Below are 13,970 nucleotides of genomic sequence, written 5' to 3'. Positions count from 1 at the left end.
TCACAGAAAAATACATTTTCAAAAAACAAAACAAAATTTCTATGGTCCCGTACACAATGCATATTAATTTGTTTGTCACTTAACCTTTTAATGCTTAATCCTGTTCTGTTATTTATTTGTTATAAAATAAATCCAAATGCTTTACCTTAAAGAGTAACTAAACCCTAAACCAACTTTTTTTAGTTAATGATCTGTAAGATTGATGCTTTATTAGTGCTGTTCATTGATTTGAGTAACTTTTTTGACATTTGGGTATAAAGTGCTTCAATGATACAATATATGGTGTAAAAACGTCTGAGAGCTGCCCTCTTCAGTTTGCGGTGGCTACTGCAGTTGAATTTTCCTATTGGATGTAGCGGTACTGCTTGATGTAAGTGGTACGATCCTACGTAAGCAGGTTCAAGCTCACCACGCCCTTGTTAAAATCTCACCACACTCTTGGTATGAGCTCAGTTTGTCCCGTCTATCTCCGTTGGGGTCTGTCCACTTTTCTTACATTTTTCAAATATTGCCAGTGGGTGGAGTCAGGCTCTGATCAGGGGTTTAGTTACTCTTTAAAGATCAAAATATTGGGACCGGCATCTTCCCACTTTAATAACACCAAAATATTGATCACTACATGAGTCAAAAGCCATACACAGTTAAAGGAATAGTCTACCCATTTTCAATATTAAAATATGTTATTACCTTAACTAAGAATTGTTGATACATCCCTCTATCATCTGTGTGCGTGCACGTAAGCGCTGGAGCGCGCTGCGACGCTTCGATAGCATTTAGCTTAGCCCCATTCATTCAATTGTACCATTTAGAGATAAAGTTAGAAGTGACCAAACACATCAACGTTTTTCCTATTTAAGACAAGTAGTTATACGAGCAAGTTTGGTGGTACAAAATTAAACGTAGCGCTTTTCTAAGCGGATTTAAAAGAGGAACTATATTTTATGGCGTAATAGCACTTTTGGGAGTACTTCGACTCGGCGCAGTAACACCCTCCCTCTCCCATTATGATTAATTTTCAGGCAAGTCGAAGTACTCCCAAAAGTGCTATTACGCCATAAAATATAGTTCCTCTTTTAAATCCGCTTAGAAAAGCGCTACGTTTTATTTTGTACCACCAAACTTGCTCGTATAACTACTTGTCTTAAATAGGAAAAACGTTGATGTGTTTGGTCACTTCTAACTTTATCTCTAAATGGTACAATTGAATGAATGGGGCTAAGCTAAATGCTATCGAAGCGTCGCAGCGCGCTCCAGCGCTTACGTGCACGCACACAGATGATAGAGGGATGTATCAACAATTCTTTTCCCAGTGTTTTCGCTGATTTCACACTGTACTCAAATGCTGCCGCTCTGTCTTTTGCCACTCAGTGGGCGTATCCACAGTCATTTTCACCGAAGGTGACATCACGTGCATACGCTCTATGAAGAGAAGAGTTTTCTCTTTATTGACGAGATGAATCAACAATATTTATTGACATTTATGTGAATATCGCCATTAATTGTGCAATTGTAGAAATTTAAAAATATGTTTAATACTGTGGTGTTTATTTTCATAAATCAATACGCAGCAACAGTGGCACAGTGATACTTATGTAATGCAGTCTGAACCGTGGTGTTACCGGGGTATTTTATCACGTCTTAGAATGCGTTTCAACCAATCAGAATGAAGAACCATTTTTGGGAGTGAGTCTTGTTTCTTATGAAACAAACATTTAGGGGATTCTCTCCCGCCTTTAAATGCAATTGTCACAGTGTGTACGAGGTCTATGATTTATAAGCTAGGCCTCTAGCTAATCCCCACCCCATGTACATTTTCTATACACAGAGCAAAAATGTATTGCATTACTTTTTTGATTGACAGGATATATCGGCCATGACTATTGGCTGTTTTAAATTATCTGCCGATAGTGTTGAAAGTTACTTTTATCAACCAATACCGATTATTGGCGATATATCCGTGCATCTCTACAGATTTGGGTTGAACACTGAAGATTTGAACACGCTGTGGAGATCACTGTGCCCTTGTACAAGACTTGCAAAATCCACTGCAAATCACTTTGGATGACAACATCTGCTAATGACTGATACTAAAAATAAATCTCTGTTTAAAAACATCTGCGTGTTATATATTCATGACCTACATCTGTGTGCAGGATCAGCAGGCATGCGCAGGTGGCCGCAGACATGCGTAACTCGGATTATCTGCTCCGAATGCCTCCGTTACCCGTGGAATGCCTGGACATTGATGGAGACTGGAGCAGCTTGCCGATCATCTTCGAGGACAGATACGTGGACAAACCCTGTTTAGGTGACAACCAATTATTAGTGTATTTTTATAATCAATTAAAATAAAGCATTTGACCAGTTTCCTTTCTTTATTCCAGACTATACTACCCATGTGCAGAATCAGGTCTCCATATTTCAGACATCACCTGAGATGACCAGGACAGAAAACCAGACCACGTGTGTGGTCGAGGGGACAAAAGACAATTATACACCAGCAAAACCCCTCAGTGAAGATTACATGGACCGTAAGGAGACCGGAACTGAAGGAGAGATTGTGATTGGCTGTGATGCAGATATTGACAGAAACAAACATGTCATGACTCGGTCTGGTTCAAGAATTGAGGCTATCGATGAAGTCACGTGCTATTATGAAACTGAGGAAGGAAATGAGGAAATAGACTCGATGTCTGTGGATGGCACTGATGCAATAGTTATCGAAGAAAAAACTGAAACAAACTATGAAAATGCATTCGCAACACCAAGCAATACTGGGAACGAGGACCTACAATCAGTATTAAATGACAGAAACATTGAAGTGCCCGCCGCAAAGGATTGTGGGAGTATATACACCACACCAGCGAATCTAGCCACTCCCCCTTCTCGAAACGCTTTACAACAGATCCGCCGCCTGTCCGAGACTCCGCCCAGGGGCGTGTTCACGAGCGGGTCTAAGCTAATGAACCGTTCCTCCTCTGTGATCTCAGATTCTGGCATCGAAAGCGAGCCAAGCTCCGTAGCCTGGACTCTGGAGGGTCGAGGTGGGGTCACAGTGGGCCGTGATGTCTTGGCACGGTGCCGGACGGCGCACCAGAGCTCCTTGGAGGGCCTACAGACGGAAAGTCACGGCAGCATACCGAGCGTCACGCAGGCGTCTCTGACCTCCATAAGCTCCCTGCCGTATGAAGAGGATGAGGAAAGGCAGCTTAACACTTTGACAAAATCCGCCTCGGCACCGCAGATCAGCAGCCCCGATGACACGGAGGGAACGCAGGATCAAACATCCGATCAGGAATCTGAAACGAATATCGTGCCAGCAGCATTCCTATACCAGCAATTTGTGACAGACGACGGTGTTGAAAATGCCACTGAAATAACTAAGGATTCGGATGAATGTCAAGAAAATAATTTGGGCCTTCTGCGGGAAAACCCAGAGCTTTGTACCTTTGAGTTAAATACATATGAAGAAGACTACGATGACATCAGCGTTCGTCAGATTCGATTGAAAAACGCAAGTACAGAGAATCTCTCCGATTTAACAGTCAATAGCTGTACAACCAATGAGAAAGAAAGGCCTAGTGACCTCATTGAACTTCCGGCCAACGAGAGAGAGCAGCTGGCAGTAGAGGGACAAAGCAGATCCGATAAAGCGTCCAGTTTAGGTCTGGCATTTGTGAATAAAAAGGTGGTGGAGGTCGTGAACCTGTCAGTTTCGTGCGCACCCACATGTCTGCCCTTCTCATCGGTACTCCGCGATTCGCCATCGGTCGGTGGATTGTCCTCACGCCAGGCCACCTCACCCATTACCCATCAACCCCTGGGATCCTTTGGGATCATCTCCTCTTCCTCCTCCACGGATGTTGCACTGGAAATAAATGAGAGGATGCTTAAGTAAGGCTTGCCGTTATTTAACAATAACAACATTTTTACATTCAAATGCATTCGTTTTTAGACATGTATTTTTGGCTTTGTTTTCTAAATGTTTTTGGTTTTAAATATAATGTTTACATTTAAAGGGGCCATAGCATGAAAATCAGACTTTTTCCATGTTTGTTATAATTGGGTCCCCAGTGCTCCTATCAACCTAGAAAATGTTAAAAAGATCAACCCAGTAACTTAGTTTTGGTAAACCATTTTCTGCAAGCATGTGAAAAATTAGGACATTGAAATTTGGCTGTCCTTATGATGTCATAAAGGGATTTTATTCAAATAATGCCGCCCCTTAATCTGCACCATTCAACCATGGCACTGCCATTTAGTTCAGAGAGAAAGAGAGAGAGAGAAAAAATAATTGACAGCACAATTGAGTTTGAATTGCAACAAACCACCATCATTGTGATCAGTGTATGAATTTCATCAGCTCATTTGCATTTTAACTCTTTCCCCGTCATTGACGAGATATCTCGTCAATCAAGAGAAAACGCTTCCCCGCCAATGACGAGTATTTTCGTATTTCCGCAATACCGCTATTATCCACTATTATCCGCAACTTTTTAAAACCGGAAGTATTGCCCTATGGCAAGCTGCTGCATGTCCGTGTCTGTTTTAAAGATCGCTCTGAATGGGATCGCTATGAAAAGTCCGTCACAAAAATGGAATTATCTCTGCTTTTTGCTCAAAATGTGGTGTTTTTGCAGAAACCTACCCATATTCAAAAGCTGATTACAAAAGAACTACTGAAGGTAGGATGAAAGTTTTTTTTTTGTTTGAAAGCAGAGGGTCTGTTCTTTCATTTGCTATATTGTATGTTTATATATTTAAAGAAGAACATTTTCTGGAAGGCATTAAACTTTGGTGAAAATCATGAAAAACGCTGGTGCTGGCTGGCAACTTTTTTAAAAAACGCTGGCGGTGAAAGAGTTAAAGGACACACCCAAAATAACACGTTTGCTCACACCTACCAAGTGTCAATTTTAACATGCTATAATAAACGATTTATATGGTATTTTGAGCCAAAACTTCATATACGTGTTCTGGGGACACCAAAGTTTTATTTAACATCTTAAAAAATTATTGTGTCATGTCCCCTGTAACCCTTATGTACTGTTGGGGATGTTTTCATCCACTATGGGGTGCGTTTGAGTCTTAATTTGGTCACAACGTTCTCTATTTCAGCAAATGTAATGATTTTTAGTGACAAATCTTATATTGACACATATTTTGGGAAAATGCTTTGAAATTTTGTAAAAACTAAACAATACACCGTGGGCAAATTCACCCTTTTATGTTGTTCTGGATGAAAACATCCACTTAAACGACTGTAAAAATGTATCATACATTTATTTATTATTTATTATCCTTTATTTTACCAGGAATAATCCCATTGAGATAAAAAAATATCTTCTATCAGGGAGTCCAGCACACAAAAAGTTCACACAAAAATATTTCAAGACACACAATATAAAAAAGTCCTGTCCAGCACTCAGAACTACAATTCTTAAAAATGAAATATATATATTAATCAACCTCAGTCCTGATCAAAACTACTAAATGTTTACAAAAAAAAAAAAAAAAATCCAGAATTTAACTCTTTAATTGCCAAGTTCATAAATGATGTCACTAATTTGAGGAAAACACACACATTTATTTTTAATATAAAAAGTAATTGTGGACTGGATTTTTTTAACCTTTTATCACAGTCTTGGGCATGTCAAAGATTAGTAAAAACATTAGCTTTGATGCATTGTTAGTTTTTGTGCATCATTAGATTTTTTTTCTCCCTCATTTATTGTTTGTGGCTGTTTTTGTCCTGTTGACTTCCATTATAACAACATTTTTACAGGTTATAATCATGCATTCTTGATTGTTGGTGGTTTTCCCTGTTGCAAAGAGGTAACATTTGTCATTTTTTTCTGTTGATCTCCAGGTGGCACAGTTAACCCTTTAGACAATATCTGTGCCAAAAACAAAGCTTAGTAAATTTTTAAGTTTTATCAACCTGAAATTACAATTTATTTAAACTTACTCGACTAGTGAGGAGTTGCTATAAATAATAAAAAATAAAGTTTAAATAGTTTTATATAATAATTTGTATAATTTATAGCAAGTCTTTACTAGTCCGAAAAGTTGAAATTAATTGTAAAATTAAAAGATTTAAGTGCAACAAGGAATTAGCTTAGTTTCTGGCTTGTACATGGAGTTATATGGAGCATAACAACATATTATTGTGTGTGTGTTTAAGATAAATTATTTAAGCAAACACCATACAGTTGTAAAACTATCTTTTGATACATGCACCTGTGACGTCAATTTATAAAGGTTTTTAAGGTCTACTTCATGTACAGTAGCTCACTGAGTGTAGCATTGTGCTAGCAAAGCAAAGGTCACTGGTTCAATCTCAGGGATCACACATACAATGTACAGCTTGAATGCACCGTAAGTCGCATTGCATAAGAGCATCTGCCAAATGCATAAATGTAAATGTCTTCTTTTTCCAAAAATTATAATGTGGCCACTCTTGGATGTGATATTTGTACTGTTATAATGCAGTGGTTCTCAAACTTTTTCAGCGTGCGGCCCCCTTTGTGTATGGTGCATTCCTTCGCGGCCCCCCCAAAGAAAATGTATGACAAAAAACAGTTCTAAAACTTTGCATTTTAATTAAACAAAACATTAAATTATACAAAGTAGTGCTGCGTTATTTTTTTAGGTTTAATTTAACAGAATTCAGATAAATTAATGTGTTTCATAAAATGTCATAAAACTGGGGCCCCCCTGGCACCATCTCGCGACCCCCGCTGGGGGCCCCGGACCCCAGTTTGAGAACCACTGTTATAATGTACTGTTAGAGATTTGATATTAGGGATTATTATATTATTTATTTTATGTGCATGGGTTTAAAATGTGCCATTACTATATTTCAGCTTTTATAAAGCAAAGGAAGCCCTGCTGATGGAGCTGATGTTCAGAGGATGTCTCTATAGTGATCAACCCTTCCTCGCCTCTGACCTTCCATACTTCCCACCTGAAGAGGACGACACAGAGTTTGAGGACGGGATACATCTTGTGGTGTGTGTCCATGGACTCGATGGTAAACCTTCTTATTTTGCCTACACAAAAGTCAAGTCAAGAAGCTTTATTGTCTTTTCAATCATATAAGTACATAGTGAAATGAGATTTCAGAACCATGGTGCTACGTACAGACACTGAACTACATAAAACATCACAGAGCTAAGGATTTTAACTTGGCTACATAAAGTGCATGCAAACGAGTGTGACAGTGCGAGAAGAGAGATAATACAATACAATACAATACAAAACAATACACCCTGGTGATTCACTAGGGAATTGCAGGGGGTTCGTGAATTGATAAAAACAATTCATTACCATTAACTCTTTTCACGCCATTGACGAGATATCTCGTCAATCAAGAGAAAACACTTCCCCGCCAATGACAAGTATTTCCGTCTTTCCGCAATACCGCTATTATCCACTAGGTGGATCCGCAACTTTTTAAAACCGGAAGTATTGCCCTATGGCAAGCTGTTGCATGTCCGTGTATGTTTTAAAGATCGCTCTGAATGGGATCTCTATGAAAAGTCCGTCACAAAAATGGAATTATCTCTGCTTTTTGCTCAAAATTAGGTGTTTTTGCAGAAACCTACCCATATTCAAAAAACTACTCAAGGTAGGATGAAACGTTTTTTTTTTTTTTGAAAGCAGAGGGTCTGTTCTTTCATTTGTTATATTGTATGTCTATATATTTGAAGAAGAACATTTTCTGGAAGGCATTAAACTTTTGTGAAAATCATGAAAAACGCTGGCGCTGGCTGGCAACTTTTTTTAAAAACGCTGGCGGTGAAAGAGTTAAAATGTAAAATGTTGATATATTTTATTTGTTTAATCTAAATGTCATGTGATCATTACACAAAACTATATCAGAAAACTGAGGAGCTCAAATGGACAGATACATGTTATGTATCAGTAAAATAAATTTACTAGATTAAACAGTTAATAATAACAACAATAAATATGTAGAATACTAATGATAAAAAAATGTAAAACGAATGAAAAATAAATGTTTTTGAAGCTAGAATGTGCTAATAAATTATTTAAATATTAACTTAAAATGTTAGGGGGTACTTCAAGTGAATCATTTAGGTCAAGGGGGTTGGACTGACAAATAAAACCCCTGTAATACACTACATTTTCTTCTCTTTGCGCTGTAAAAATGTCTTGTTGTGCTTAAATTTTTAAGTTGAATTAACCTGAAATTACAATTTATTTAAACTTACTTGACTAGTGAGGAGTTGCTATAAATGATACAAAATAAAGTTAGGCTAATTCAGCATCATTTGTATAGTTAATGTAAAGCTGCTTTGAAACAATTACTAATTGTGAAAAGCGCTATATAAATAAAGTTGAATTGAATTTATAGCAACTATTTACTAGTTAAAAAAGTTGAAATTAATTGTAAATTCAATTTGATTACATTTATTACAGTGTGGAGAGACACTAATGCTGCATTCACACCAACCGCGAAATAGAGCATCTGGCGCGTATGGATGTTATGTCAATGTAAAGAAGCGTTTACATTGGAGGTGTGGCAGCGCGAATGAGGTGTTTAGTGCGGTAGACGGGAATCCGCCTCATTCGCCTGTCTAGTTGTGCGAATGACATGAATTTAGCGTCTGGCACGATAGGCGCGTTACATGCAAATGGTGCGTTTGGTGCATTTACGTGAATTTGCGTCCGATGCCCGAGTTAAAAAATTTAAACTTTGGCGTCAGTTCGTGCCAATCAGGAGCCGGGATAGAGTGCCTGTAGTTGGTGTCCTGGAGAATGATTCTCGCTCCAATGCGGGACAACAAGTCATCAAATTGGGGCGCAAGACATGCGGAAGTAACGCTGAAAGTGGCCATCATCCAGGCACAGCTCCTGGAGCAAATGATGAAACTCGCAAAACTGGGAACGCCTCCGGAGGTTCTGGTGGACCAAAGTACGGCGACTCTGACCCCTACGGCGTTGTTCTGTTTACCAGAGCAAATACAAAGTGGTAACTCTCTCAATTAATGCTCCATCAATATCAGCCATCTTGCAAACAGACAACCGCCCAGATCCGGCGCCAGACCATAACTAACAGGGGGGCACTCGGCTTCCAACGGGGGGCACGCAATAGCAACAATAACTTGCAAAAACAAGACATTAAAACAACAAATACAGCAAGCACACACTCATACAACTAGTACAGACTGTCAGCTCATTTCCCGTATAAAGTGCAAAAGACCACAAACTATGCGCAAAACTATTGAACTTCGACCGCGCCGTGAGCGCAAGCTGAGCTCCGCTGCGCTCGCGCTTGGCTCAACGCAACAACAAACCGCCCTCGAGCGGCGCAAGCCATTGAAATTAATGGGTTTCATAGCGCAGCACACACTGCGTCCTAGCTTCAAAAAAGCCGCTTTACCATAATCACGTCGTAATGCTGTTAACGGTCTATAGCCACACTTCACATTTAAGCTTACGTAATTTAAAACAACGCTAACTTGCCTTTAAAATAGCTGAAGACGGCATGTAAGAACATTAAACTTCCTTAAAACAGTGTCCTGTAGATTTGTAAATTCCACCTCGACCTCTAATCTCCAAGTTTGAGCCAGTCTGTGTTTCCATGAAGATGAAGCAGGCGGTGCTGGTTCGTTCTAAATGTTCTAATATCCATATTTTACACGATCCATAAAATGCAGTAAAAAACACGTTGCTAGTATCAAGTCACAAATATACTAAAGACGTAAGACGGGTGAGACGCGGCAATACATCCAATTTTGAGAAACAACTATATTTTCCTCATTTGATTACATTACAAGTCATGAAACATTCAATGTTTAATTTATTTTAATTATTCTTGATATATATTAAAGTAATTAAAAACTTTGTAGGGGGGCACAACAACCTGTCCGGGGGGGGCACTGCCCGCGAATACCCCCCCTTGACGCCGGCCCTGCAACCGCCTAGCACTTGCCCCTCCCACAAGAAGCGGATTTCGCCTCGGACACGCATCAATTTAGCTTCAAACGCTTGTTACGCACAAATGCATTCAAAATGTTCAAGCGGCAAACTAGACGCGGTAGAAGCGAATTTGATGCTATATTCGCGGTTGGTGTGAATTCAGCATAACAGTGCACATTTTAGATGTCCCACATAAAATATTTCAGTTTTTTTATTCTGTCTAAAGTTTCTGTGGATGTTTGCTGAACATGACTGTGAAATAATACTTTATCTTGTTAAGTTGTGTCCAGCTGGTTATACTGTTATGGTTTTTGTTTGATGTGGTTAATAGGTAACAGTGCAGACCTGAGGCTCGTCAAAACATTTATTGAGCTCGGCCTGCCGGGATCCAGACTTGACTTTCTCATGTCTGAACGCAACCAGGTATGAGTGACAGATTTTTGAGGTACTAAAGTAATGGCAGGAATACAGTAAAAGTCATATTGTCAATAAACACAAACCTCTTAATGCAAATAAATTTACTTACAATCATTTCGTTTCAAATCCATGATTATCTTTCTTCTGTGAAAACAAAAAGCAGAGCGTTATTTGCAGTAAGATATTATATTGTAGTATCATATTACTGTATGTTATTATGAACATAGCCAATGATTAATCTGTTAACAACACTGCAGCTGCACATCAACCAATCAGGTTTTGCGTGTATTATTTTTTTTTAATAATTTGCATCGACCAGCTGATCTCTGTTGTTGACATTTCTTTCTGCAGACGGACACGTTTGCTGATTTTGACACCATGACTGACAGACTGATGGATGAGATCATTCAACACATTCAGCTGTATAACCTCACAATCCACCGAATCAGGTTCACAATCACAATATCTCATTTAACCACAGTGAAACATTATTTTATATGGTCAATATCAGGACAGTGTTAGGGCTCCAGTGAGGAAGATTGAATTAAAACTGTGATAAAAGATCTCTGCAATGTAAGATAGCTGTGTTTGAGACAACAAATGTTTATATAGCCCATAGGATCTCATTATATTTGCCCCCTTGTGGTAGGACATTAGCATTACATTTGATAAATCTCATTTTCTGTTTTTACATTGGGATTTCCAAGATTTAAAATATTTATTGTCATCTGTATTTGGTACAATGACATAATTATTTAGTTTATTCCTCTCAAGAAAGATGGGGTGAAAGAGCATATGTGAACCTGGACCACAAAACTGTCCAAAAAGTAGCATGGGATTATTCATAGTAATAGCAAAAAATACATTGTATGGGTTAAAATTATAGATTTTTTTAGGCCAAAAATATTTCAGATATTATGTAAAGATCGTGTTTTATGAAGATAATTTGTAAATTTCCTAGCATGAATATATCAAACCTTTTATTTTTGCGAGTGGCTGAAGTGCTAAGGACTTAAAGGTAGGGTAACAGATTTGATCCTGAAACATTTTTTGTTATGCTGGTTAAAAGTCTCCTTACATCCTGATAGCAATCACTGTGTTAAGTTGTTTAAATGTATTTGTAGAAATTTCTGTCATCTGTGAAAGGCATAGGACCAAAAAATGTTCAACAAATCATAGATTTCGGTCCGAACGGACGTTTTCATTTTTGTCCCTCATACGTAAGCGTAATTTGAATGCCAACCGCGCAGCGAGTCCACGCAGACACCATACGTCATTGGCGCGTTCACGTGCGCTCACCTCCTGCCTGTAAACAGTGAGAACAGCAAACTTTTCTGCTAAATTGACAACCTACACAGGAGGCACAAAACTAAAGGCATCTTTTATAACAACAACAGCAAAAACTGCCTGGATCAGCAAGAGCAAAAACCCCAAATGAACATCATAACTTCTTTACTGCTTTACCAAGAGATGCAAACAGCTGCATGACTCAAAGGGTCTTAAAGAGTCGTTGCACAGTTTATTTTGGTAAGGTAGGTACGCGATATGTTTGTATTGAGATGGATTCAGATATTCTACTTTGATGAAACATTGTGTTGCTTATGAAATTTGTGTTCAATTACGGATTAGCGTAACGATATAGTTACTACGTCTACACAACCGAACGTGTGCTTAAACTAATTCTGATGTAAACCAGTTGTTTGGTTATTTTGGAAGTGTTATTCGACTTTGTACTGCAAAGTTTTCTCACTGCTGAGAAATGAGACATGAGATGTGACCGTCTGATCTGTGCGTGTTCATGTGTTTTGAAAGAGGCGTGACTTTGGATGGCGATTTGACTTGAGGGTGGGATCGGGATTTCATTGCTAGGCGGCTACCGTTAGCATTTTTCAAAATGTGTTACCCTACCTTTAATTTGGACAACTTTAAAGGTGATGTTCTAAATTTTTTGTTTTTTTCACCCTCAGATTCCAGATTTTCCAAAAGTTGTATCTCGACCAAATTTGTCCTATCCTAAAAAAACTTATTTATTCAGCTTTCAGACAATGTATAAATCTTCATTTCAAAAACTTCCAGGGTCACATATGACAAACTTTAAAGGATTAGTCCATTTTCTTAAAAAAAATCCAGATAATTTACTCACCACCATGTCATCCAAAATGTTGATGTCTTTCTTTGTTTAGTCGAGAAGAAATTATGTTTTTTGAGGAAAACATTCCAGGATTTTTCTCATTTTAATGGACCCCAACACTTAACAGTTTTAATGCAGTTTAAAATTGCAGTTTTAAAGGACTCCAAATGATCTCAAACGAGGCATAAGGAAAATAAAGAAAAAAAAATATGCACTTTTAAACCACAACTTCTTATCTATCTCCGTTCATGTGACGCGCCAGCACAACCTCACGCAATACGTCATCACGTCAAGAGGTCACAGAGGACGTATGCGAAACTCCGCCCCAGTGTTTTCAAGTGTGGAGAAAGAGGACCGTTTCGGCGTTGTTGTATGTCGTATGATACTAATAAATGTCTTTTTGCCAGTTTATTACATAAAATGGTCCGCAAATGTATGTTTCATATATGTAACACGTGACCTTTCTACTGCATTATGCAATTACGGGAGTTCGCGCTGGCGCTTCACAGGACCGAAGATAGACAAGAAGTTGTGGTTTAAAATGCATTTTTTTTCTTGTAAAAAATGACAATCGTTTCGTTAGATAAGACCCTTCTGCCTCGTTTGGGATCATTTAGAGTCCTTTGAAACTGCAATTTTAAACTGCATTAAAACTGTTAAGTGTTGGGGTCCATTAAAATCCTGCAATGTTTTCCTCAAAAAACATAATTTCTTCTCGACTGAACAAAGAAAGACATCAACATTTTGGGTGGCATGTTGGTGGGTAAATTATCTGGATTTTTTTTGAGAAAATGGACTAATCCTTTAAATATATATGACGTATCTTACAAATTAATTTATAATATAAAATAATAACATACTGATTTTCATTGATAGGTAAAACGTTCCCAAATATTTTACAATGCAATAGATACGTCTGTCAACCCCCTGTTTCTAGATTTACACACAGACTGCAGTATTACATATTAAAGGAACAGTATGTAGGATTGTGGCCAAAACTGATATTGCAATCACAAAACTTGTGGCTAAAACTGGTACTGCAATCACACAACTGGTGGCCAATACACAACATGACAACATAAACATCAGTTGAGGGCAGTAACTCCACTTTTTAAATGACAATATCCCGGCCAGACCACTGTTGTCAGTGATATAAGTATTTAAAATGTAAATGATTTCTTAATGTCTAGTGACATATCAGGGCCATTTTATGATTAATTGATATACATTTCTTACATGCTGTTCCTTTAATAGCAATAATAAGTCAATACATATTTAATATTTATATAATATTTATGTTATATACAGAATATTAAAGGCGGAGTCCATGATGTTTGAAAGCCAATGTTGATATTTGAAATCACCTAAACAAACACGCCCCTACCCCAATAGAATCTGGACCTTCTGTTGATAGACCCGCCCCACACATGCGCAAACCGGCATTTGATTTGATTTGATTGGCTATAAGTGTGTT

At 38.1% G+C, this 13,970-nt stretch overlaps 1 protein-coding gene and 1 long non-coding RNA gene across 5 annotated transcripts in view; one reads left to right on the top strand and one right to left on the bottom strand.

Moving 5' to 3' along the window:
* LOC129455410 (uncharacterized) overlaps positions 1-10,694 on the bottom strand; it is a 32,382-nt gene extending 21,688 nt beyond the window's left edge. For all 3 annotated transcript variants that reach the window (XR_012359827.1, XR_012359828.1, XR_012359829.1), the window contains exons 1-4: positions 10,475-10,694; positions 6,968-7,052; positions 3,707-3,868; positions 2,142-2,300 (exon numbers count right to left, since the gene is read on the bottom strand). This is a non-coding gene — a long non-coding RNA (uncharacterized lncRNA). The remainder of the gene's footprint in view (positions 1-2,141; positions 2,301-3,706; positions 3,869-6,967; positions 7,053-10,474) is intronic.
* Positions 1-13,970, top strand: part of fam135b (family with sequence similarity 135 member B) — a 79,747-nt gene that overhangs the window by 50,987 nt on the left and 14,790 nt on the right. For both annotated transcript variants that reach the window (XM_055220129.2, XM_055220128.2), the window contains exons 12-16: positions 2,154-2,308; positions 2,385-3,894; positions 6,867-7,033; positions 10,280-10,371; positions 10,717-10,814. In XM_055220129.2, the coding sequence (XP_055076104.2) occupies positions 2,154-2,308; positions 2,385-3,894; positions 6,867-7,033; positions 10,280-10,371; positions 10,717-10,814 (2,022 nt within the window). The remainder of the gene's footprint in view (positions 1-2,153; positions 2,309-2,384; positions 3,895-6,866; positions 7,034-10,279; positions 10,372-10,716; positions 10,815-13,970) is intronic.

Source organism: Misgurnus anguillicaudatus, chromosome 20 (assembly GCF_027580225.2).
Source record: "Misgurnus anguillicaudatus chromosome 20, ASM2758022v2, whole genome shotgun sequence".
In the NCBI taxonomy this organism is placed as follows: domain Eukaryota; kingdom Metazoa; phylum Chordata; class Actinopteri; order Cypriniformes; family Cobitidae; genus Misgurnus; species Misgurnus anguillicaudatus.
Note: the sequence above shows the minus strand (reverse complement) of the source record. Positions and strands in the feature narration are given on the sequence as shown.